Raw genomic sequence first — 24,208 nt, forward strand, 5'->3', positions numbered from 1 at the left:
AACTGGAGACTTGGAGGAAATGTTTCATTGTTGGTCATGATGATCAAAAGATAATGGTTAACACACACACACACATTCACACCTCATCCCCCCGTCACAGGGCCCCCCACTCGCTGCTGGCGTCTCCGGCCACGCCCTGCAGCCCCCCTTCCACCCAGGACTCTGCCCTTTGCTGGGAATTCTACCGCCTGTTGTTAACTTCCTTCAAGGCGGTGCCCGGATGCTCACTGTGAAGAAAAGCCTAGAATTTGACCTGGGCTGGATTACAATGTCCACGAGTCCTTCTCCATCTCTCTTTCCCCACCTCTCTCCTTCACTCCCCTCTCCCACCCCATCATTGTTCCCCTGAAACAAATAGGATGGCTTCACTGGTCAATTCTTTACATGTACAAACACCAAAAGCAGAGGAAACGCCCCTGGCCACCCCCCTCCCCCCAAACCCCAGTGCTGGGAGAGCAGCCAGCGATGGGCCAGGCTGCCTCCGGAACTGCGGAGCTGCTGGAGCTGTCTGGCCGTTCTGGAAACTTCTTTGCCTCTGGGCTTTACCTCGAGGCCTCTTCCTTCAGCTCCTTGTTTTTCCGCACCTCCTCCGCGTGCTTGTCCTGGGAGGGAAGGGAGAGAAAAGATCGGGTCATACCGACTACCCCGGGATAAAGGGAGACCGAGGGGCTGGAGGGCCGAAGCAAACAGTGTGGTCACCACTGGCCACCACAGGAAGAGACTCGCAGGGTCTGCAAAGGCATCTTGAGAAGGGACCAGAGGAGGCAGGTGAGCCTGGCAGGAGACAGGTGAGGGAGCTTGCTGGTGCCTCTGGCCCCAGGATGCTTGTTACCTGGGAACAACTTCCCTGGGGGACCCACCTGGCAGGGACCATCAGCCTCTGCCACCCTCACCTGGCCATCTTGGGGCTGATTACACTGCTTGACCTGATGCCAGGAGTAGCTCAGGAGAACTCACCGCAGGTGGCCCCTACACACAGGCAACTGGACTGCCCTTGTGTTTCTGGTCCACCTCTTTAGTGAAGGTTGTTTTAAGCCCCTGGATGAAAGACAAGGGCTTGTAAAGCATAAATCAAATAAAGGATTTTGGAAAATGTCCAGTTCCACAAAGTGTGATAAAGAATCTTCTTTTGTTTCTTGAAAGTGACTGTTGGTCACTCAGTGGTGTCCAACTCTTTGTTTCCCTGCCAGGCTCCTCTGTCCATGAATTCTCAGGCAGGAATACTGGAGTAGGTTGCCATTCTCTTCTCCAGGGGACCTTCCCAACCCAGGGACTGAACCCTGGTCTCCTGCATTGCAGGCAGGTTCTTTACTGTCTGAACCACCAGGGAAGCTCCCTTTGTTTCTGAGCATCATCAAACCAAACAATGGGCTCTGACTTCAAAGGCCCATCAGCTGTGTGACCTTGACCAACTCACTTCACTGATCAGGCTCAGGGAGGGCCACAGACATCACTGTGGCTCAGTGGTAAAGAATCCACCTGCAATACAGGAGACCTGGTTTCAATCCCTGGGTTGGGAAGATCCCCTGGAGGAAGAAACGGCTACCAATATTCTTGCCTGGAAAATTCTACGGACAGAGGAGCCTGGCAGGCTACTGTCTGTGGGGTCACAAAGAATCAGATGTGACTTAGCCACTAAACAACAAATGGAAAGGAGGCTCTTTTACCTCTAGAATTCTGTAATTTTGGGGTTCACCTCTAGGGCTTTTCATGGTCTACTTTCCATCCCTGATCATGATGAAGACATCTGGGTCCTCCTTGTGGGCAGGGAGCATGCCTTTTCCTCTTTGTATTAGTATCTCCAGTTCCTCATCTAGCACCATGCACATAATAGATGCTCAGTAAAGTGTGTCTCTGCCAGAGCCTTCTATCCATTCACATCCAGGTATGAATCAGCCTGGGGAAGACCCACTGAGGCAGCCCAAGGTCCCAGGAGGTACCTTAGACTACAGATCTGTCCCTGGAGAGACCCTAAAACTTTCCATGGCCCTGAAGAAAGCATGGGGAATGGTACATCTAGGGCAGTGGTTCTCAACCTTGCCACATGTCAGCATGATCTTAGAAGCTTATTAAACTGAGGCCCTACATGGACACAGGGGAGGGTGGAGTGGAGGGCGGGATGAACTGGGAGAGTAGCACTGACATATGTGCACCACCATGTGTAAAATAGCTAGTGAGAAGCTGCTGTATGACACAGGGAGCTCAGCTCAGTGCCCTGTGATGACCCAGAGGAGTGAGATGGGCGGGCGGTGGGAGGAAGACTCAAGAGGGACAGGTTGTATGTGTTCGTATAGCTGACTCATTTTGCTATACAGCAGAAATTAATACAACATTGTAAAGCAATTATACTCTAATAAAAAAAATTTAATATGAAAAAAAACCACTGAGGTCCTCAGGCACCATCCCTAGAGAGCCAGGATTGGTGGGTCTGGGGTTAGGGTCCAAGTACCTATAGTTTTCAACTTTACACCAGGTAAGTCTGGTGCTGACTCTTGGTGACTCATGCAAGTACTGATGCAGAGGCATTGTTATAGGTGCCTAGCAGAGCAGACACCACACACCTATCTCATCCTACCTCCTGTCCTCATCGAGGGGCAAAGGTGAAGAGGGGTCAGGAACCCAGAGGAGTGAGGCCCACCCACACGTCTGCTCTAACATCGTGCTCATTTGAGGCTTATCTCACCCCCATAGCTCTTCCTCCAGATCTTGGACTTTCCCAGCCTCTCTAGCTCAGAACCTCTCTCTATTCCCTATATCTGCTTACTGGATGGATCCCTAGTTTCTGGACTCCCTTTCCTTGGCCTCCAAGTGGCTCCCTGTCTGACAAAAAGCTGGCAGGATGCTTGTGGTCTGGTCTTCCTGAAACAAGCATAGAAAGAGCCACCTAGACTCATAGTCAAAGAACTCAGTTCTGTTCCCAGCTCCATTGCTTAGTGGCTATGTGACGCTGGGCAAGTCACTGGACCTTCCTCTGACATGGATTCTTACTGGTAAAATAAGGATAATGCCCATCCTGCTCATCGCATTGTGAGGATAGGGGTATGATGAAATAAAAGTGTTTTGCAGTCTTTCAAATCGCATATCATGGCTTTATCCTCAGTATTTGTCTCAGGTTTAGCCTGAATGCCCAGGCCACATCCTGTCCCAGTCTCTGATTTCTTTTTCCTGCAAGAGTTTGTTCCTACCCATTTCTCAATAACTGAGGAAGCCTGAAATCAGACCCAGAACACTTCCCTCCCATCTGATACTTATGGAGGGCTCGTTGCCCCCCAAAGGATGGAGAAAGAGAGTGGATGGGGGTTGCCACATGCTGGCCAGCTGCAGGGCCTACACAACATCCAGATCCCCTGTGAAGAAACCAGATCTTTCTAGTAGTTGTGCCAAGGGCCTGAGACTCTAGGTGGATGGGCAGGAAGGAGCGGAGACCACGCTGCTCACCATGGGATGAGGCCACCGATCGGGTCCCGGGAGTCACCGCGCGGCAGGCGGCGCCTGGAAATAAAACACAGAGCTGGAGCTCTCCCAGGAGCCGCAGGAGAAACTGGGGCAGCCTTGGGACTCAGGAAACGAGGCCAGCGTGTTCTCAGCAGAATGGGCTGTGCTTCTGCTGACACGCGGGACCAACCCCAGTCTCTCACGTTTCTCATATTCGGGTGACATCGTTAGGTTTATTGACAAAAGGCAGAATATTGGAGACACCGGTGACCCACTCAGCCCACATCAAGAGGTTTGGAGAGGATCGTGTTTCCTGCTCAGTGGGCAGCTCAGCTGGTCATGCCCTTGGCCTCAAGCCAAGAGCTCAAGTCAGCATCTTTCATTAAATCAAATCAGGGCATTTAAGAATGAAGCCAGGAATGTACAAAAGCATTCAGCAGGCTTCTCTGGAAGATAAGTGGTCTAATCTCCCTCAGACAATGAGAAATTTCAATTGTGTAGCTGGGCAATTCATCCCCCCAAGGAGTTCATGGTTTTTGGTTCATTGGTTCATGGTTCTTGGCTCAGTTTATAGTTCTTGCCTGCCACCTCCCAAGTAATCCCTTGGAACTCTCTAAGGATCTAACCTAAGAGAAATGTGGCCACTCCTGCCTTGCTACTTGCTCCCTGAAATGATAGGCATGTCCATCGTACTTGCCGTGGAAGGAAGAGCAAGTCCTAGGAGTCTCCTCTCCAATCCGAGACCTCTTACCTTCTCTTGCAGCCGTTCCAACATGGCAGCAAGGTGGGCCTCCCGGTTCTCCTTATTGGATTCCATCTTCTGGGCCAGTTTTTCCTTTGCCATCTTGATGAAGTTGTTGTTTTCCTCGATGGCTTTTTGGATCACCTCCCGCTCGTGTTCTCGCTTCTCTGCCAGGTGCTTCAGGAGCTCTGCTTCCTGGTACTATGGGAGCATGAAGTGAAAAGGAGGCCCTTGCAGGTGAGCAAGCCAGGGTGTGATTTTACCATCATAACTTAAGAGCTGCACACCCAGAGCGCACACCTCCCTGAACCTGGGCCCCTGGCCTGTTGGCAGGAAGCAAGGATGCTTCTTGGGTTCTCCCACTGGGCTCTCAGTCCTCTTTTTCTCATTGCCATCATTCATCCATCTATCCATCCATTCGTTCATTCACAAAAAAGTGATCAGATACAGTGTAGCAGACACTATTCTAGCAGCTTGGGAAAGAAAAAAAAAGTCTAGTAGAGACAAATCATATATAAATAACTCTAACCCAGGCTAGCATGTGACGTATGCCTTGAGAGGCAGAAATGAAGTGCTATAGGAATTCAAGGGTGATCATCATTTTCAGCTTCAAAGATGAAGGAAAGCTTACACAGAAACAGCATCGGAGTTGAACCATAAGAATCCATAGAAAGTAAGGAAGGCACACCAAGGGGTGAAAGTATCAGGTTGGCCAAAAAATTCTTTTGGGCTTGTCGTAAGCACTAACCAAAAACCCAAACAAGCTTTTTGACCAACCCAATATACCATGCCATGACCTTCTTCCCCCTCTCCCAGTTAAGGACCCCTTTCCTTAATTGTCCAGCCTTTCCTTCAATCCTTAGTGTTGGCCCAGGTCACTATAAGGTCACCCCTTGGAGGCATGTAATATAGCATCTTCTTCCCCTAAGCAAGCTCCTAAACACCTGGGGTTTTTATATCTTTGTTTCTCTCCATAGTGTCTCATTCCCTTCCTGGTATCTGGAGGTGCTGCCTTCATATCTACAGGTTGGTGGTGACCCGACTTCAGCTCAGAACCTGTCTTCTTCAACTTCCTCCCCATCACGCCCTACCGGGGAAGAAAAGGAGAGCCACTTACCTTCCTCCGCTCCTCAGCTGCTTCCAGTTTCTTCTGGATTTCTTCCAGTGATGGGTCTCGCCGTCTGGGGAGGGAGGCATTGAACTCAGGCACCCCATCAAAGGAGGGTGGCTTCAGGATGACTTCAAAGGACTGACCAGAAGTGCATTTATTCAGCTCAATGACTTCCATGTCGGAAATGACACACCAGTTCAGGTCCACTGTGTCTGCTGCAGAGAACAGAAAAGGGGCTGCTCACCCCTCCTTGAAGACCATATGGGCCCCCCTATAGCATGCACACATATGAGGGAGGGCCAGGGTCCCCAAGGCTGACCAAAGGCCAGGGTTCTGGGTCTGTCCTGAACATAGCACGCAAGCTTGCTGGGTTCTGCTGCATCTGGAGTGGGCAGCCACTGGAGAGTCTCTGGCTCTAAGAGCAGGAGCCCCAGGACAGGGGATTTCTAATCATGGCTGTAGCAACTGCCTTTGTTTTGCTTCTGCCACAAGGGTCCCCCTTTAGCTGGGCTCTTGCTCAAACTGGCTTGCCTGGGAAATTCCATGGACAGAGGAGCCTGATGGACTACAGCTGTGGGGTCTCAAAGAGTTGAACACAACTAACACTTTCACTTTCAAATTGGTACACACGGAGACATTCACCACCCACCGCCCGTCCACTCCTCACTCCACTACAGATCTGACGCTCGGCCTGCAGACCTCTCCCCCCGCCCCCTCCTACCCTGCTCTCTTCTTTCTCTCCAGTCAGCACTGTCTCTCCGCTGGCTCTCATCTTTTCTCCTACACTGTCTCCCACACCAGCCTAAACAGAAAAAACAATCTCAGGTGACCCGAGCATTCCCATCTCTCATTTCCAGACCAAACCCGTACCGTCCTTTTAAGCCCCAGGAAATTAAGAGGTGACCTGGCTTCCCCAGCCACCAACCCCCCTCAATCAGGACATGGCCAATCAATGTTCCTTGTCTGTATCCTGGGACCTGTCACAGGGCTCGGGCAACACGGCCATCCCAGAAACTCCTTGGGTGGCCAAAGCACAGAAGTCCCTTCCCACCTCTGGACTCGCTCAGAGCATTCTTGACCCTTCACTAAAGAGACAATGGGCCAGGGTGTCTGGTGATTGACACATGACTGTCCCTCTTCTAGGCTAGGTGTCCCTGAGGGCAGACTCTCTGTCTACTTGGCCTCTGCATCTTCCACCACATTTGTTTGTCACACAAGTGAACAAAAGCTGAGATCAAGGGCACTCTGAGAGGGTCTGACTCAGACCCTCAGCTGCTGTCTGGTCCCCCGGGTTGCAGCCCCACTCCCACCATCGTGTTGCATGTAGACCCCCCAGAATCAGCTGCAGTGACTTTACTGGCTCTGTGAAATAAAATGTGACATAGGGCAGAATCTCGGGAAACAAGGGTGGGTATACTAGGCTCCTGGAGACAAGCTACAGGAAGCCTCGGTCCTTAGTCCCCCAGCGGTGGCCCTCATGTACCTTCATATTTATAGGATGACTTATTCAGGGGGTCGGCCAGGAAGCAGGAGCAGAACAAGGACACCAGCGGGAGCTCCTTCATCTTCTCCTTGTAGGCTGTGGAAACACGGACAGGTGAAGAGGGCGACCCCCTTCCTAGACTCAGAAACCAGACCCCGGGTGTCACCAGGCTCCACAGAGGCACCCAAACCACCCAGACCCTTGCACGGTGACACAGCCCTTTCTGCCCTGAGCAGCTCTCTTTAGAACCCCTATGTATGATTTGGACCCACTTCTGCCCACCTATGAGAACCTGAGCCTGCCAGAGCTCCCAGAGGACCCTATCCTCTCTCCAGTGCATCATCTCCCTTTGTGATACTGAACGCAAAAAATGCCCTCAGGTATGGACCCCAATGGCTTCCCAGGTCTCAGTGATAAAGAATGCGGGAGACTTGCAGGAGATGCAGGTTTGACCCCTGGGTCAGGGAAAATCCCCTGGAGAAGAAAATGGCAACCTGCTTCAGTATTCTTGCCTGGGAAATCCCACGGACAGAGGACCCTGGTGGGCTACAGTCCCTGGGGGTCGTAAAGAGTCAGACACGACTGAGCGACTAAACAGCAACAACATGGACCCCAAGCACCAGTGCCCTCACCCCAGCATGCACCCTGGACCTCTCTCTATTTCCCCCCACGTGCCCAGGATATTCCATTCCTTTCACTCTAGGATAGAGGCAACACACACTCCATTCTCAAGGTACTTGGCAGTACTTCTGTGAGGGCAAAGAAGGCCGCCACCATTCCTGTGATTGTGTCCTTCCCTGGGTGACAAGGTTAGGCTGTGAGCCTTCCCTGATCATCCCAATGCAGTGGTCAAAGCCAAAAGGGCTGGTGTCCCTCCGTGAAGGCTGGACACATACCCCCACCCCTATCTGGTCACTCTGTGTCTGGAGAGGGTTTGGAAACCAGGATGTCACGTTTAGAGCTGATTTTTTTTTCCCCACACCACTCGGCTTAGAGGATCTTAGTTCCCCAACAAGGGCTCAAACCCGGGCCCTCAGAAGTGGAAGCATGGAGTCCTAACCACTGGACCACCAGGGAAGTCCATGGAGCTCATATGTTGAGTCCAGTCCAACCCAACTCCTCCAGGCCCTGGTGTGTGCTCCTGTCAGTCCCTTCCCCACCCCCACTGCTGCAACTCACCCCTCATTTCCTTTTACAAATTGAAAGCAGGATTAATTGCAAAAATATTACATAGCCATTGTAGAAAACAAAAAACACACTCAGATGAGTACAAGGAAGAAAAGCTCAGCTATGATCCCACCTCCCACCTAGAGATAATCTCTTTAACCCTTAGGTGCATTTCCTGTCAGCCTTTTATCTTCTCTGTGCACATGTAAGTACAAACACATGTGTACAGAAATACCCTGTGTTGTGGCGCCCATAACATAAATGGGTTTTTGTACTTACCAGCAAGGGTCATGTTTTCTGGAATATGAGAGCTGAGTCCTAGTGAAAGTCAAGGTAAGTCTGATGTCAGCTCAGGACACTGTCACAAATCCAAAAATTAAGAGCATTTTAGTTGACAGGTTATTCGCATGAGGAAGGTCTTTATACAACCAGGGAGGAAATTTCAGGATCATCTGTCCCCCACCTCCAGGCTGAATTTCCCTTCCCCAAACACCAAGCCACCTCTTCCACATCACCCAAGTCAAGTTCAGTTTCCAAGCACAATAAGAGTTTCATCATTGACTTCCCAATCTCAAGACCCCTCAAGCCTCAAACACGGGTTTCCCCAAACTGAATGTATCAGTAGATGTTCATCTGTTTCCTTGTGCGGCTCAGTCACCTGGTCCAAGGCAAAGGTTGAGGTGAGAGACCAACCCTAAGTCAGAATCACCTGGGACATATTCACAAAATAACTCTGTGAAGGTCCACTCACCCTGGACCTTCCTGTCCAGACCATATGACAGTGGACAGAGGATGTCAAATACCTCTTCAGTGTGGTACGTGTGTACAATGGAATATCAACTGTAAAAACGAATGAAACTGGGTCATTTGTAAAGACACTGATGGACCTAGAGCCGGTCATACAGAGTGAAGTAAGTCAGAAAGATTCATCTGGTACAGATGAATCTAATGAAGGGCAGAAATAGAGATGCAGATGGAGGGAACGGACATGTATGTAGGGAATGGACATTTGGACACAGGTGGGGAGAGGTAGGGTGGGATGAACTGGGAGATTAGAATTGACATATATACACTAACCACGTGTAAAACAGATAGATAGTGGGAACCTACTGTATAATGCAGGGAGCTCAGCCTGGTGCTCTGTGATGACTTAGAGGGGTGGGATGGGGGTGGGCATGGTGGGGAGGTCCAAGAGGTAGGGGATATACGTATACATATAGTTGATCCACTTTGTTGCACAGCAGAAATCAACACAACATTGTAAAGCAAATATACTCCAGTTTTTAAAAAAGAATAGTTAGAGTATAGTTATTCTACAATGTCATAATAAAATGAAATAAATTTCTTTTAGAAAATGTAAAGAAAAATCCAACAAAATACCTCTTCAGTTGCCCTCTCTCTTTTGCTCATCTCCAGAACCACTGTCCTAAACACTGCTTGACCCCCTTTAAGTCAATCCTAGACTATGAAAAGAGACAAATATTGAATATTAATGTGATCATCATGTGATTCATGCAGAGATGGAAATCAGCATTGGGGATTACTGCAGGACTACAGAGATGGGGCTTTAGACTCTGCATGAGGTCTGGGGAGCCAGAAAGGACCCCTGGTGTTAGCAGTACCAGTACTGAGTCTTAAATGATGAGTCAAAATTAAGCAGGATGTTCTTCTGGGGGAACAGCACATGCCAGAGTCAGGGTGAGGGAGACTTCCTGGTGGCCCAGTGGTTAAGATTTCTGCAATCCCAGTGCAGAGGGCCTGGGTTCTATCTCGGTTAGGGAATTAGATCCCACATGAAGATCCTGCATGCCGCAGCTGGTATCCAGCATAGCCAAACAAATGAATACATATTTTTTTTTAGTAAAAGAGAGAGTCAGGGTGAGAAAGCTATGAGGGTCCCAAGCTGATTGATGCTGGACCAGAAAGTGTGAAGAAGGAGGTGAAATAAGAGGCAGGAAGGAAACAGACTGGAGCGTGTCTGGAGGACAGATAGGAGGCAACCTTCTATCTGATGGAGTGAGGAACAACCAGCAGTGAGCCACCATCATGGGCACCACTCGATTCTTGGTTACTGTGATGGTTCATCCTTGTGTCAGCTTGACTGGGCTAAGAGAGATGGCCAGATGGCTGGTAAACAACATCCTTGGGTGTGTCTCCTTGGGTGTGTCTGTGAGGGTGTCTGTGGAAGAGGTGAGCGTTTGAGTCGAGAGACTGAGCAAACAAGGTGGCCGTCCCCAGTTTGAGTGGGCACCACCCAATTTGTTGAGGGCCAGAGTAGAACACAACAGTGGAGAAAGGGAGGATTTTCTTTGCTTGAGTTAGGACATCCATCTTCTCCTGCCCTCAGGCATGGGAGCTCCTGGTTCTTTGGCCTTTAGACTTGGACTAGGATTACTCAGGGTTTCCCCTATGGCACTAGTGGTAAAGAACCCACCTGCCAATGCAGGAGACATAAGAGATGTGGGTTTGATCCCTGGGTTGGGGATCCCTGGAGGAGGGCACACCAGTCCACTCCAGTATTCTTGCCTGAAGAATCCCATGGACAGAGTAGCCTGGTGGGCTATAGTCCGTGGAGTCACAAAGAGTCAGAAATGACTGAAGCGACTAAGCACTCACCCACACAGGATTATACCACTGGCCTTCCCAGGCCTCCAACTTGCAGACTGCTGATAGCGAGACTTTTCAGCCTCCATAACTTCATGAGTCAGTCCTTCATGATACATCTCTTTCTATATGTAGCCTACTGGTCTGTCTCTCTGGAGAACCCTGACAAACCCAGTCATCCTCAGTGGTCACTGTGCCAGCAGAAGGTGACATGAGCTCACTGTCTGCCACCCCAGGAAGGAAAGGGACTCTGAACCAACTTAGAACCCCTTTCCTTGCTTACTGGGGTGTTTTCCTTCTGTGATCAGAAGCAGTACTGACTGGAGATGGGCAGGGGAGTGTATGGGAACAAGAGGCTCCACCAAGGCTTTAAGGCTGGACCAGTGTGGGGTCAGACACAGGCTTCACCTCTCTTGTAGCAATCACTAGTCACGTCACACATCTAACCTTGTTCTCCCCATCTTAATTCTGCACAGAGTTGTCCAAATGAAATGAGAAAAGCATCCAGCAAAAGGGAGAATTTCATAAATATTAGTTTCCTTTCCTCAGCCTTTTACATCAAGCTCACTACCAGGTATCACACACCTACAGGTAAGGACTGTCATTCCCATCTGCACACAAGGAAATGGAGGCTCAGAGGGTTTGTGTGACTTGCTCAGGGTCACTCAGCTAGAAAGCGAAAGTGCAGAGATTTGAAACCAGGTCAAAAGACTTGAAGGGCTCTGTTCCCCTCAGGGCCTCTGTGTTCTCCTTGTGCTTTGGAGCCAGAGGTCCCTGCCAGGGCCCCTCCCAACACAATACAATGGGCCTCTGTCCTTGGAGTCAAGTTGATCCTGGCAGCACCAGTGAGTCCCCGAGCAGAGATGCGGGCAGAGTGCCCGGAAACGACCCCCCTGGTCATGAGCTCCATTCCACACCATCTCCCACTCATGACCAGGCTGCTTGATGGGGCGACTGGCAGAGGGAGGGAGACCTTTCCAGGAGAGGGCACAGGCTCAGACCTCAACCTGGGTAATGGATCAGAAGTGAGAGCGGTCCACTGGTTAAGACTCTGAGCTTCCACTGCAGGGGGCAGGGCAGGCAGGTTCCATCTCTGGTTAAGATCCTGCATGCCACAGGGTGAGGCCAAAACAAAAAATTCAATAGAAAAATAAATAGATACTTGTTTTTAAAAGTGGGGGTCCAAATAGGAAAGAGGAGGCAGAGTAAGTACAACACCCTGAGGAAGGATACCAAGCTGGGCTTTTTCTGTGAGCATGGCTACCTAGAGTCAGGGACTATGTCCCTTGGCTTGAGCTGAAAATGATAATTAAGACCCTACACTCATGGAGCATGTGACTAATTACAGTCCTGGTTGCCTACATTATCCCAGTCGATCTTTGCAGGAGGCTGGCTGGGCTGATAAGACAGGCATTGTCAGCTTCGCTTTTAGGTGAAGAACTTGGGGCTCAGAGATGTTAAGATTCTTAGCTAAGGATACACAGCTAGTTGGTGTAGCGCTGGTTCAAATCTTCTGACTTAAAAGCTCATCTCTTATAGCCAGTGGAAGGACTGAATGCTAACTACTGTTTCCTCCATGGTCCTGGGGACTCAGGGAAAGGCAGTCTAACCTCAGGATATGATTTAATGAAGACTACGTACTAGGCACTCTGTATACATCAATGAAAGATACTATGTGAGGAGTTTTAATTGCAGGAGGAATCAAGTACAGGTCAGATAGGCAGAGAAAGAAGACAGGGCAGGGAAGAGGAGACCTCCTAGAGATGGGCAGAGGGAATTTCCCCAGTAGTCTAGTGGTTAAGATTCTGTGCTTTCAATGCAGGGGGCAAGGGTTCATTCGATCCCTGGTAAGGGAACTAAGACCCCACAGGCCATGCAGTGTGAATAAACAAAAGAAATTTTTTAAAAAGATGAGCAGAGGTATTCATGCCCATGAGATTTGCAGTTGCGAGCTCTCAGTTTCACAGGGTTGAAATCTGCATCATTAACCATGTGTATTTATAGAGCATCTACTATGTGACAAGTGCTTTCACTTTAATTTTCATCATAACCTTGTGATGTAGGACTTACTACCCCTGTCTTAAAGAGGTGTGAATTGCAGCTCAGAGAGGCTAAATGGCATTACCAAGGTCACTCAGTGTAGTGCGTTGAGTGGTGTCCTCGAACTAAACCTGTCCACATCCTAACCCTTGCAGTTTGGGGATGTGACTTCTTTGCACGTTTAAGTAAGTTGGATCTCAAGATGAGATCATTCTGTCTGTCCAGGTGGTACAAGTGCCCTTATAAGAAACATGCATGGAGAGATGCACAGAGAGAAGACCTTGGAAAGGTGGAGACAGGCTGGAGTGATGCTGCCACAAGCCAAGCAAGGCCTGGAGCACTGGAAACTGGAAGAGGCAGGGGGAACCCTCCTCCAAGTCTCTGGGCGGGGTAAGACCCTGTTGACATCTTCATTTCTGAACTTCTGGACGCCAGAACTGCACGAGGATGAATTTTTGTTGTGTTCAGCCGCTAAGTTTGTGATCATTTCTTACAGTAGCCCAAGCAATCTAATATACTTGATAAGCAACAGGGCCAGGATTCATTCAAATCCATGATTCACTCGTTCATTGTATCTCAGCTACCAGTATTTTCACATGGTCTGATTTGGTTCTCAGGATAATCTCTGGGACTTCCCTGGTGATCCAGTGGTTAAGACTCTGGGTTCCCAATGGAGGCATCATGGGTTTGATCCCTGCTTGGGGAACTAAGATCCCAAATGTCCTGGAGCTCAACCAAAAAAAAAAGATGACCTGTGTATGTGTACCTGAGGTACATAGTAACCTCATAAATCTTCATGCCAATAGTCACGTCACTTCTATGGCACTTAAGACTCAAAAGAATGTTCTAAGAAAGGATATAACGGGGCCGGGGGGTGGGGGGTGGCGGCGGAAGGCGGGAGAGGTGGGAGGGAAGATTCTTCTGCAAGGGCCAACAATGCAAAGTGGTCCTGAGTCCCTGGGTAGTGGTGGCCACAACAGGGAGCCTGACTGCATCCCTAACTAACCTGTGGCATCAATGTGGGTGGTGGGCCGGTCCCACCCCCTCCTCAGCACTCAGCCTTGCTGCCTGAGTAGTCCAAGTTTCTTGTGGGTGACACCCAGATTGGACACTCACAGCTAGAAAGATCTAGTTATGCTAACCCCTGACCTTCAGGCCCTTCGAAGCAGCTCTCAGTCCTCTGTTCTCCCATCTTGAACACCAACAGCCCAGGCCGTTCTCCTGGGTGCATCCCATGAACCCAAAGGCCCACAGACCAGCATTAGTTTAGAGACCTGGGCCCTGCAAGCTTGTCTCAGTGCTGTGGAATCTGTCAAATGGCTTGACAGTGTGGGTTGGGTTGTCAAGTCACAGCAGAATACCTGCAATGGAGTGGGGCCACCAGGCCTAACCAGGGACTACCAGAGAGGGGCAATAAGGGGTGTTATTGCCAAGGTCAGGGAGGACAGAATGCTAGGAATTTAGGGAGGCAGGTGAAGTTTAAAAGACCATAGAGGCCAGAGTAGGGGGTAAAGCTAAGAAGTCAGGCCCATCAGTGGGAGATTCTATCCAAGACACCAGATATCAGAACATCATCTGGCAAAAACCCTTGCTGAGGCACAGCTCTGGCCCTCCCAGAGTGTCCTTGCATGTTTTCTATTAAGGCAGAGGCCAATTCCAGGCCTTGGGTTGCCCCTAACCTTCCTTGGTTACCCCTAAGGAAGACTAGGAAACTGACCATATCTAGCAATAGAAGCTCAAAGGGGCCTGCCGCAACAGAATGGGAACATGTCTCAATCACTCAGCTGATAACCACAGAACCAGAGCCAGAGTTCAGGACCACAGCCTCCCAATCGCCCCTGCCTCCCCTGTCCCATCCCCTGGTGCTCACTCCCACACATTTCTGATGGGTGCAGACTGGTTTTTGGAGAGGCAGGGCCTCCCTGGGCAGCTCAACCCCTCTGCTGTCAGGTACAATCAAGCTCAGCCAGTGGCGAGAGGACTCATGCTTCAGGTGGCAAAGGTGAGAGGGTGATGGGGTTATGATGCAGTGTGGCTTCTGCCGGCTTCTAGTCTTGCAGTGGCTCTAGAACTTGCCTGTGTGCTGGGTGTGTGAACTGGGTTTACCGGTGAAACAGAGAAGACCCACTGGGCTGCATGAAGGATGCATTGGGACCAGTTGCTAGAATAGGAATAGGAAGATCAGACCTCCAGACCAGGGAAAGGTACTTTATCTTCTATTCAGTAGGAAGCCACTGGCATCTTTTGAATACAAACAAAAAAGAGGAAAAATGGTGATGCTGAGGATCATTGCAATAATAATAACTACCACTTCTTGGGCACCTCCTTGGTACCAGAAAAATCATAGGCATTATCTCAGTTTTATTTTCTGAGGTCCTTTTATAATGAGGAAATTGGAGCTCAACAGAGTCAGGTTAAGTACACTAAGTCCTACCGGTAGTAAGGGGCAAGGCTGGACTTTTCAGTCTAAAACCCATCTCTCTCTTTAGATTATACTGCTGGGAGAAGAAGACTAGGAGCTGAGGTGAGGCCCAAAGGGATGAGGGCCTGCCTAAATGAGCTAAACCCTGGACTGTTTGCATCCCATGCGACACTGTTTTCCCCTTTGCAAACTGCTCCCTACTCTTAGTCCAGCTCCAGCATCTAAGAGTCTGTGTATGGAAAAGCAAGCATTTACACATTTTTGTTGATGGATTGAACCATTAGCACAATTGATAAAATTAATCAGTTAGCGGTAATCCCACCGAGCTGAGGTCTAGGTCATCAGAAGACACAGAAGGAGGAAATCTTGGTTGGGGGTAGGGCAGCTGACCATGAAGATCTAGAATCAAGGCTATTGACAGAGGAGGGATCTCTTGGTGGGAGGAAAAAATGAAAATGAAGAGATCAGAGCCTCCAGTTCCCCCAAGACCATGAAAATGTCAGGGAAGGAAGAACTGGCCATCACTAACTAAGGGATTCTCAACTAGGGGCAACCTCACTCCTGGGAAATACATGTGACTTTTGGAGGACTGTTTGACTGGAGGTGCTACAGGCATCCCTGTGGTACCAGGTAGCCTAAACGTCCTTCATGGCACACAACAATCCTACACAACCAACGACTGTCCCTTCCATAACGCCAGTGTGTTCCTCCCTGGGGACTGGGTTTCTAGACGCCACACTGAGTTGGTGGCAGAGATGGAACCAAACCTCTGAATTCCAGAGTCAGTGCTTTTCCCTCTCTCCTCCCACACAACAGGAACATCCCACAAGGTGGCGGGGTGGGCGGGGGGAGACGTGGGGGTTCCACCAGAGCCACTGATGGTGATAGGGATGCTGAAGGACATTTTTTACAAGACCAGAAATTGTGACTCATGCCCTCAGGCTTTCTATAAAGCAATCAATAGCCAAGAGCCAATACAGAAGAGCATCCAGCTCTCAGATGCCATATGGCCATTTACTGGATGCATGCCTGACCTCCGGAGGCATCTCTGACCATCCATATGATCCGAGTGAACAAGCATTTTATTTGTCACTGCAAGCTCTGCCCAGAAAATGCCATCAGGATGTGTCAAATCCCCTGTAGACTATTTTCCAGAGGAAAAAAAGCTAATGTGCATCCAAATGGTTTGAATAGAGTGGTCCCTGGAAAGAGTGTTCAGAGACAGTAAAAGAACTCATAGAATCATGTTGTAGAAGCTCTGAGTTCTGACCCAGTTCCTTTACCCACAAGCAGTAGAGGAAGCTGGCTCTTTTGATTTGTGCCAATTACCAGTATTTTTTAAAGTCCTGTTGAAATTATAACATTAACCTGAAATACACTGCACAAGCTGCCTAAATGTCATGGAATCATATCATGTCCGTACAGTAAACCTGGTTATTTCATGTTGATCCAAAGGCTCTGATTGGCAGTCATGTGTCTCATTTGGGTTTTCTTTAAAAGAAGAGATAAATTATTTTTTCATGATTGTGGTTTTCATTCTTTCCACAATATTTGTTGAATATTTAATTCCATGCCAAGCCCTCAGCCAGGTCCCAAAATAACCACAAGGGTTTTCAATAAGGAAAAAAATGAATGGGTCCCCTGGGTGTGAATTTAGAGTCTCAGAAGTTTCTGCTAGCCTTGGGCAAATCTCTGGCAATAATAAGGACCATGTTATAAAGGAAGAAAGAATAGGTATTAGGGTATGGGCCAAGAACGGTGGGTTGAGACTTGCAGAGAGACACTAGACAAAGCAGAATATAGTCATTCCTCCGGATCGATGGGGGAATCTGTTCCAGGATACCTGTGGATACCAAAATCCCTGGATGCTCAAGTCCTTGGTGTGGTTCAGTGGGCCCTGCCTGTCCGTGTATGTGCAACCTGTGATTTAAGTGATTTGGGGAACTGACGAGTGTCTCATCAGCACCTGCTTGGGTCTGCTTCTGAGGCTCCAAGGGGAAGAAATGGTGGGAGCCCTGGCCAAGAATAACCTCCAGACTGTCCCTAGCAGGCTGAGAAATGCAGCTTCATTTACTAGAAACAGTGCTTCTAGGAAACAAGGAGACATCACCTGCTGGCAAATGCAGAGCTCTGATGGCCTAAGGCTGAGGGGCCCCTCCTTGTTGCTGGCAAGCCAGAGGAGCAAAATGAAGTCTGGAAAACAGACAGCCCCAAATAATCCACTGTGATGGTGCTTTGGGGGCTAGTTTTATTTTCCATTCAATAGATACAGGAGAATCAACATACTAGAAGTATGAATCAGGCACATGGAGGAACTGACACATATACACTCACGGTACTATGTATAAAATAGATAACTAATGAGAACCTGCTGTATACTTAGGGAACTCTACCCAATGTTCTATGGTGACCTGAATGGGAAGGAAATCCAAAAAAGAGGGGATATATGTATACACGTATAGCTGACTCAGTTTGCTATACAGCAGAAACTAACAAAACATTGTAAAGCAACTATAATCCAATAAAAAAATTTTTTTAAGCTTAGAAACACACACACACACAAGTCAGGGGCATGGGCTTCGGTGAAGGGCTGCTGGATGGAGAACAAGGACCTGGGACCCAGCTCTGTGTCACATCCTGGGGTCAAAGCTTTGGAAGCATCAGCACATAGAGCAAATCCCTGTGATCTTACTCCTAGTCACAACAGGAATGATTCATAGTGCTCTACAGCTTGCCAGGCACTTTCATATGTGTGTGTATGTGTATATATATATATTCCTTTTACTGATAATGTTTTAATTACAAACATATTAATACATTTCAGATCATCTGTGTGACAGAGAAAAGGAAACAAATCTCTGGCATTTTGCTACTCTTTGCTGTTGGTATTTCCTTCTAGTTTTCTATTTATGTCTATTATTTTTACATCATTATCATCACTTTTATCCTTTCATTCTCTAAATTCTATCCAATAGAATTTAGAGAGAATTAAATTCTATTCTATTCTATTAAACCCACTTTACAGATGATCAATTCAAGAAGGTGACTTGATTTGCCTAAAGTCATATAAGTTGAAAATCACAAAGATGGGATTTATGGGATCCCATAAAAATGGGATTTATCAAAGTCTTCTTATATTGGGTTGGCCAAAAGGTTCATTCAGATTTTCCCATAAGATGTTATGGATAGTGCTGAATGAACTTTTGGTCAGCCCAACATCACAGTTCCATGGTACTTCCTGAGACTCGAGGCCAAGTGTTAACATAAGGAAGATGAATGATTGCCTGGGGCATGTGTTTGAAGGGCACACAAAAGCTTGCCTGTCCCAACTCTCCCTCCCAACCACAAGTACCTTAGTCTCAGCACTGAGCCCTCTTTTGCGTTAGGCATTGCTTCAGAAAGTCCCTGTTAAAATGAACACACATGACCTACCAAGTCAATCAATTAAATCATTTTCACTGTCAGCAGAGAACAAGCAATAGATTTGTGAACACTTCCAGGGGTCAAGTTCTGTGCCCATAAATGGGAGGAGCCATGGAGATCTTACAGTGTGTCCGGTTCACATCTGTGTTCAAAAAGAAGACAGAGGACCCAAGAGGTCCAGTGTTGTTCCCAAGACTACGTAGGAGGGGCAGAGCCTGGTTTCTGGCCCCACGTCTAGCTACATGAGACGGAGACTCTTCTCTTTTGCAATATTACTCCTGTTTCTCTGTTCTTTCATTCTTCTCCGATGCTTTGTAAGTTTTACATCTTGATTTTATCTTGAAGTTAAAATCATTTATGTCCACAGGCAGACCTTGGAGACATAGCAGGATCAACTGAAGACCACCACAATAAAGCAAATGTTGCAATAAAACAAGTCAGATGAATTTTTTGGTTTCCTGGTAGGTATAAAAGGTATGTTTATCTATACTAGAGTCTACTAAATGTGCAGTAGCATTTTGTCTAAAAGATACTTTATTGTTAAAAAATGATGGTTATCCATCATCTGACAACATAGGATCGCCACAAACCTTCAGTCTGTAAAAACTGCAATATCTGTGAAGCGCAATAAAATGAGGAATGCATGTAATTTCATTAGACGAATAGAATAGTATCTAATGATTTTCTTTAGGAGATAAGAGCTTTAGCACACTTTTACTTCCTTTCCCTACAAACCTGACTTTCGTCATAGTGACTTGGATTTTCAGTTCTAGAGTATCATTATTGATTTCTTTCTTACATTATTCATTCAACAAATACTTTTGGAGAAATATTTACTATAAGCACAAGGCGAGGTACTAAGGAGAAATACGATGATGTGTATATATATATATATATATATATATATATATTCCCTGGCCTCCAGATGTTTAACATTTGCATTCACCTTTATGAGCATGTTGATTATAACTAGGCAATGACTCTAAATTCTAGTGTTTTCTTTCTTGGTGGTCATTATCAATACCCCATCTTTTTTGTACTTGAGTCCTTTAATGTGATAAAACTCTGATTATCTAGACTATGCTGGAGTAATTCTTTTCCAGGAGGGGTTCATGGAATCCTTGTTGAGTCCTTGCTATCTGGTTTGGTGGCAGGTGTAGGAAACAGACAGTCCTACTGTGGGATCAACAGCCCAGTTGGTTTGTGCAATCAGTAGATAGTCGGTCCACCTGTTCACACACACACAGTCTGAACCACGCTCTCTACCCGGTCTGGATTTCTGGGCCCCCATACCCAAATGACCCACTGGAACACTGCACTCTGCCCAACCCCCACCCCGCTGGGTCTTTCAACACAGAGTCTGCGCTTAGCTCCTTTCTCAGGATTCACACTCACTACTTTGTTCTCTGAGCTCTCAGGTCACCTGTGCCCTGTCATAAATTAGGCCACCACCCCCAGATTCCTACCCCTTCTGATCTGTTCAGTCTGGCTTCTGCCCACCACCCACCGCTAAAAGCAGGACCCTAAAAGAGTGGACACACAATGATCAGTCTGCAATGATAGAAAAAACCAGTGAGTTCTACTGGGGAAGCAGAATCGTTGTGTATCGGGATGCAGGCATGGTGTATTGTGTTGGCCAAAACGTTTATTCGGATTTTTAGCCAGATGTGATGGAAAAATCCGCACAAACTTTTTAGCCAACCCAATACCTTTATTTGTGTGTATCCTTGTCTTCCTCGTGGGACTGAAAATGTACAAATCTCAAAAATGCTTTTTAAAATGTCAAGGAACATTTTTTTTTTTTTTGGTTCTCACTCTTCCCTCAAAGAAAAGGACAAAAAGTAACCTTTTCCCAAGACTACCACATCTCTAAATACAGCAAATTCTAATTTTAAAAGTAAATTAAGTTATATATGATGCATGTTTATTTCCCAAGCCAAAAAAGAGGGGAGGTGAGATGGGAAGGGAGAGAGTCTGGTTCCCTACAGGCCATCACACACGGCATGTTTTAGAATTTTCCTCCAAATTTCTCTTCTCCTCCCACCCCACCCTCCAAAATGTCCACCTACTCAGGATTTCAAAATCTCTGGGAATTCTGTATCTCTGTATCTCCAAACTATAGTTTCCAGGTAAGTGGGAAATAATATAAAAATAGCAAGGGGATCTGGAGAGAGGATCTTAGGAATTCAGGAAAAATGAAGCCTTTCTTTGTTTCTGATCTTGACTTTTTAAAAAATATTCAATGATTTAAAACCAAGAACCCCAAAGATCTGAATTTTCCCATTCTATATGGTTGGTTTCATGTAGGCACTTTCTCTCTAGCTGTCTCTTATGCTCCTTCTTTGCCATTGTCTCTCTTTTCTGTTCTAGGACCTCGCTCACTGGATCTCAGCTTATGTCTTTATTGCTCTATTTTAAATCTTGCCAGTCAGCTCACGTCTGTCCCACAGGGAAAGTGTGGTTAAAACGACCTAGTTGGACAAGAGAAGACAGCTAACCTCACTTGTCCCTAGAATGTCTATGATTGAGCCACAGTGAAATCTAGATATGAAGCCAGAAATAAAAGACACTCCCACTACCCATCAGCATAGTATCTGTTCCATAGTCTGCTCAGAGGGGACCATGTTACACCAGACTTCTCTGTCTTTGATGGGTCATTTAGAATCGTCTCTCCCTAAAGAGATATAGTTTTCCACTTAAAGCAACACTTGGAGTTTGGGCACTTATTTTGTACCTGGAGCACTAATGAATAAAACAGTTCTTCTTGTAGGAAGCTCACAGTCCACAATAGCGATGAACCTTGAAGACACTCTGCTAAGTGAAATGAACCAGTCATAAAAAGATAACTACTGTAGGATTCCACTTTGATGGGGGACCTAAAGTACTCAGAGTCACAATAATGAAAGTACAAGGGGAGCTGCCAGGGGTGGGGTGGAAAGAATGGGGAGTTACTGTTTAGTGAGGACAGTTTCAGTTTGGGAAAATGAAAAAAGTTCTGGAGATGGTGGCGATGGTTACACAACAATGTGAAAGTATTTCATATCACTGGCTGAACACTTAAAAATGGCTAAAATGGTAAATTTCACATTATGTGTATTTTACCACAATCAAGAATTTTTTAAAATTTTAAATGAACTTCGTAGTATAGTAAGAGTTATCCAAAGGTTTACAGTCTTATAGTTAGAAAAAGTGGTAAGAGGTTATTTAGGCCAGTTTTTCTCAATCCTTTTTCTTACTGGAATCCACAATAAAGAACCACATTTTATATCATGATCCAATATATATATATGCCATGATACTGACATATATATGTATTTACATATATATACACACACATATGTATATATCTATGTATATGTATATACATACACATATATATAACTGAAATATAAACATAAATATATTCATATCTGCTTATGAATTTTATTAAATTATTTATAAACATAATAATATATTTATATTTAACATAACTGAGAATATGCAACTAAAAATGGTATAGGAAAACACTACTGTATGGGATGAATTTTTACTTTTTTCCTACTCTATTTTATCCCATTTTATCTGAAAAAAGAAAATAACAAGTCACAACCCACAAAATTGATTTCAAAATCCACAAACAGGTCTCAGTCTGCAGTTTGAAAAACACTGATCCAGATCAATCTCCAAGACAATGCAGAAATCTCCTCTATAGCTACCCTGCTGGGTGGTCATCCGACTTTGGCTTGGATGCCTCCAGTGATGGGGGACTCATTCTCTCCTTTGCTCTGTGGCAGAACCTTCAGCAGTTAAGGATTCTTGCCCATTTCAAACCTGTTCCCAGAGCAGCCTGGGTGGAGCCAGGGATCCCAGATGGGCTGGGACTTGCTGACAGGTGCTCCAGCACTATGGATGAGAAGTGGGCTTCAGGGAAAATGACAGGTCTTCCCAGCGGCAAGGTAGGGGCGTGGGAGAGCCGAGGCACCGCAGGTCTGGCTGGCCCTGAAGGGTGGGGCAGGGTCTCCGGGCGACTCCACCTCCCTGCGGTGGAACTGTCGATTAGACCTGTCCTCTCTGCTAGCTCCAGCACTAGGATTATCCCCTAGTCTGAAGGATGATCTCATCCCCCGCTGGCACCCTGACTCCTGCCTGTAGGAGAGGCTTCCGCCCCCTTGAGGGAGCCTCAGCCTTGGTGGAGACTAGATTCCCCCACATCCACCCTCAACCTCCCACCCACCCCACAGGTCACTGCTGGCTGCCTCTCCCCCACCACCACTGTTCTAGCCTCTGGGGTCCCTTCTCCAGGCATTTGGACAGGTGCTATTGGTATATTTCTGTGCTGCCCTAGGGGGTCCTGACCTTTTCAGGACAATGAGACTCCTCCACAACTGACCATACCTTCCAAGAGGAATAAAACAAAGGCAGCATGCCACGCAGGGACACAGCTGGCCGCTGGCTGTCAAAACCCTGTGTCCCCGAGGATGAGGTGGGGACAATGCCTAAACTCCTGGTGAAGGCAGTGGGCTGAGCACTGGGGCTGGGGAGGTGTCGCGCCCTGGTTGAGGCTACAGGCAGAGAACAGGGTGTGGCAGGTGTGGGTTCCCACAGATTGCAGCCTCACAGCCATCTGTCCCTGCCTAGGTAGGACCAGGTTGACCTCAGGGGCGGGGCGGGGCGAAAGAAATGGTGAGCTCATTGTATTATTAGAACCAAGAGAAAAAAGCAACCCAGTACAGACTGAGGAGAAAGCAAAGGAGGCTGCCAATGGGCAAGGGAGACAGAATAACTGTGGCTGAGAAAGGAAATGTAAACCACAGGTCTGCTTTCAGTTCGTAAGGGCTCTGGGGGGCCAGAGATGATCCAGGGAAAGCCAGACTCTGAATAAAACCCTTCTCCCTCAGCAACAAAACATTTTTATGCAGAAAGAACTCATTGTGGATGGCTGATCTGTAAGAAGCTCTGGCAATTCCCACCCATCCTCTGTCCCCTGAGGTCCAGAATAGAAGAGACTCCTAGAGCCCACCCTTGCCCCTTTGCCAGGCACCATCCTTTTTGCCTCACCCCATTGCCCCCAGGATTTGGCAAAGTTGAATTGAATGAAACCAAAAGGCAACACAATAGATACCAGACTCCTCGCTTCTCCTCTCTACAGCTGCTGTTTTTCTTTTCTTTTGTATGTAAAGCTTCAAATAATTTGCATTCCATTTCTACTTACCTGCAGTCCAGTTAGAAGCGAGCTGCTGCCTTCTTCACTCCCTCAATTAGTGGTACCCTGGGCTTCTCTCCACATCAGCACCACTGCTCAGCTCTCACCATGACATCACCTCTGAGCTCTGTGATTGGCCAACAGTGGGTTGCTTGGCAATTGGACAGTCTCCTCTGGCTGAACAGGGATTGCCTGAGTGAGTAACTCTTAGCAGACCAGGGAGTAGAAGATGATGTCAGACAAATAGCTTGCCTTCTGCACTGCCTCTGGAGCTGGGGAACCAGAGGGTGAGGTTGGGGAAGAAGAAAGAGAAGGAGTGGTATGGGAAGGTGGGGATGAGGGCCCAGCTTGCAAACTGAGCTGCCCAGCAAAGGAAGAGCACCTGGACAGAGGGACTGATGACTGGTTTCCAGAATCTTTAGCTTTTTCTGATCTGGGGGTGGGAGAATATAGAATCTAGAGGAGAAATCAAAAAGAACAGATGAACCCTAAAAATAGCTCCCTGGAGGGCTTCGTGCCTGTTTCCGGCTCTTTCAGAAGGGCTGGTGGGTTTGAACAGTGAGTCAGAAGGCAAGGAGGGGCTGCCGGCACCCCAGGCC

General features: G+C 47.5%; 1 protein-coding gene across 4 annotated transcripts; it reads right to left on the bottom strand.

Moving 5' to 3' along the window:
- Nucleotides 1-23,727, bottom strand: STMN4 (stathmin 4). Of its 4 annotated transcripts, none has more exons than XM_027549968.1 (7): nt 23,619-23,727; nt 8,218-8,296; nt 6,772-6,867; nt 6,010-6,090; nt 5,295-5,503; nt 4,187-4,378; nt 1-602 (listed from the first exon to the last, which is right to left on the bottom strand). In XM_027549968.1, exons 2-7 carry the CDS (start codon nt 8,228-8,230, stop codon nt 543-545), a joined length of 651 nt encoding a protein of 216 aa, XP_027405769.1. In that variant the 5' UTR covers nt 8,231-8,296; nt 23,619-23,727; the 3' UTR covers nt 1-542. The 4 variants fall into 4 exon arrangements, with proteins under 4 accessions (XP_027405769.1, XP_027405771.1, XP_027405770.1 ...); XM_027549969.1 differs by lacking the exon at nt 1-602 and adding an exon at nt 3,395-3,492; XM_027549970.1 differs by lacking the exon at nt 6,010-6,090 and having other exon boundaries at nt 8-602.
- Nucleotides 23,728-24,208: the final 481 nt, after the last annotated feature.

The sequence above is a fragment of the Bos indicus x Bos taurus genome, chromosome 8 (assembly GCF_003369695.1).
Source record: "Bos indicus x Bos taurus breed Angus x Brahman F1 hybrid chromosome 8, Bos_hybrid_MaternalHap_v2.0, whole genome shotgun sequence".
NCBI classification, from domain to species: Eukaryota; Metazoa; Chordata; class Mammalia; order Artiodactyla; family Bovidae; genus Bos; species Bos indicus x Bos taurus.

Bases quoted from the DNA above. Each gene is read 5' to 3' on its own strand.
- STMN4 (XM_027549968.1), bottom strand. The intron at 5,504-6,009 runs GTAGGAGGGGGC...TGTTCTCTGCAG, and splicing joins GAGAGAAAGAAGAGAGCAGG to CAGACACAGTGGACCTGAAC. The intron at 603-4,186 runs GTAAGAGGTCTC...CTTCCCTCCCAG, and splicing joins TGGAACGGCTGCAAGAGAAG to GACAAGCACGCGGAGGAGGT.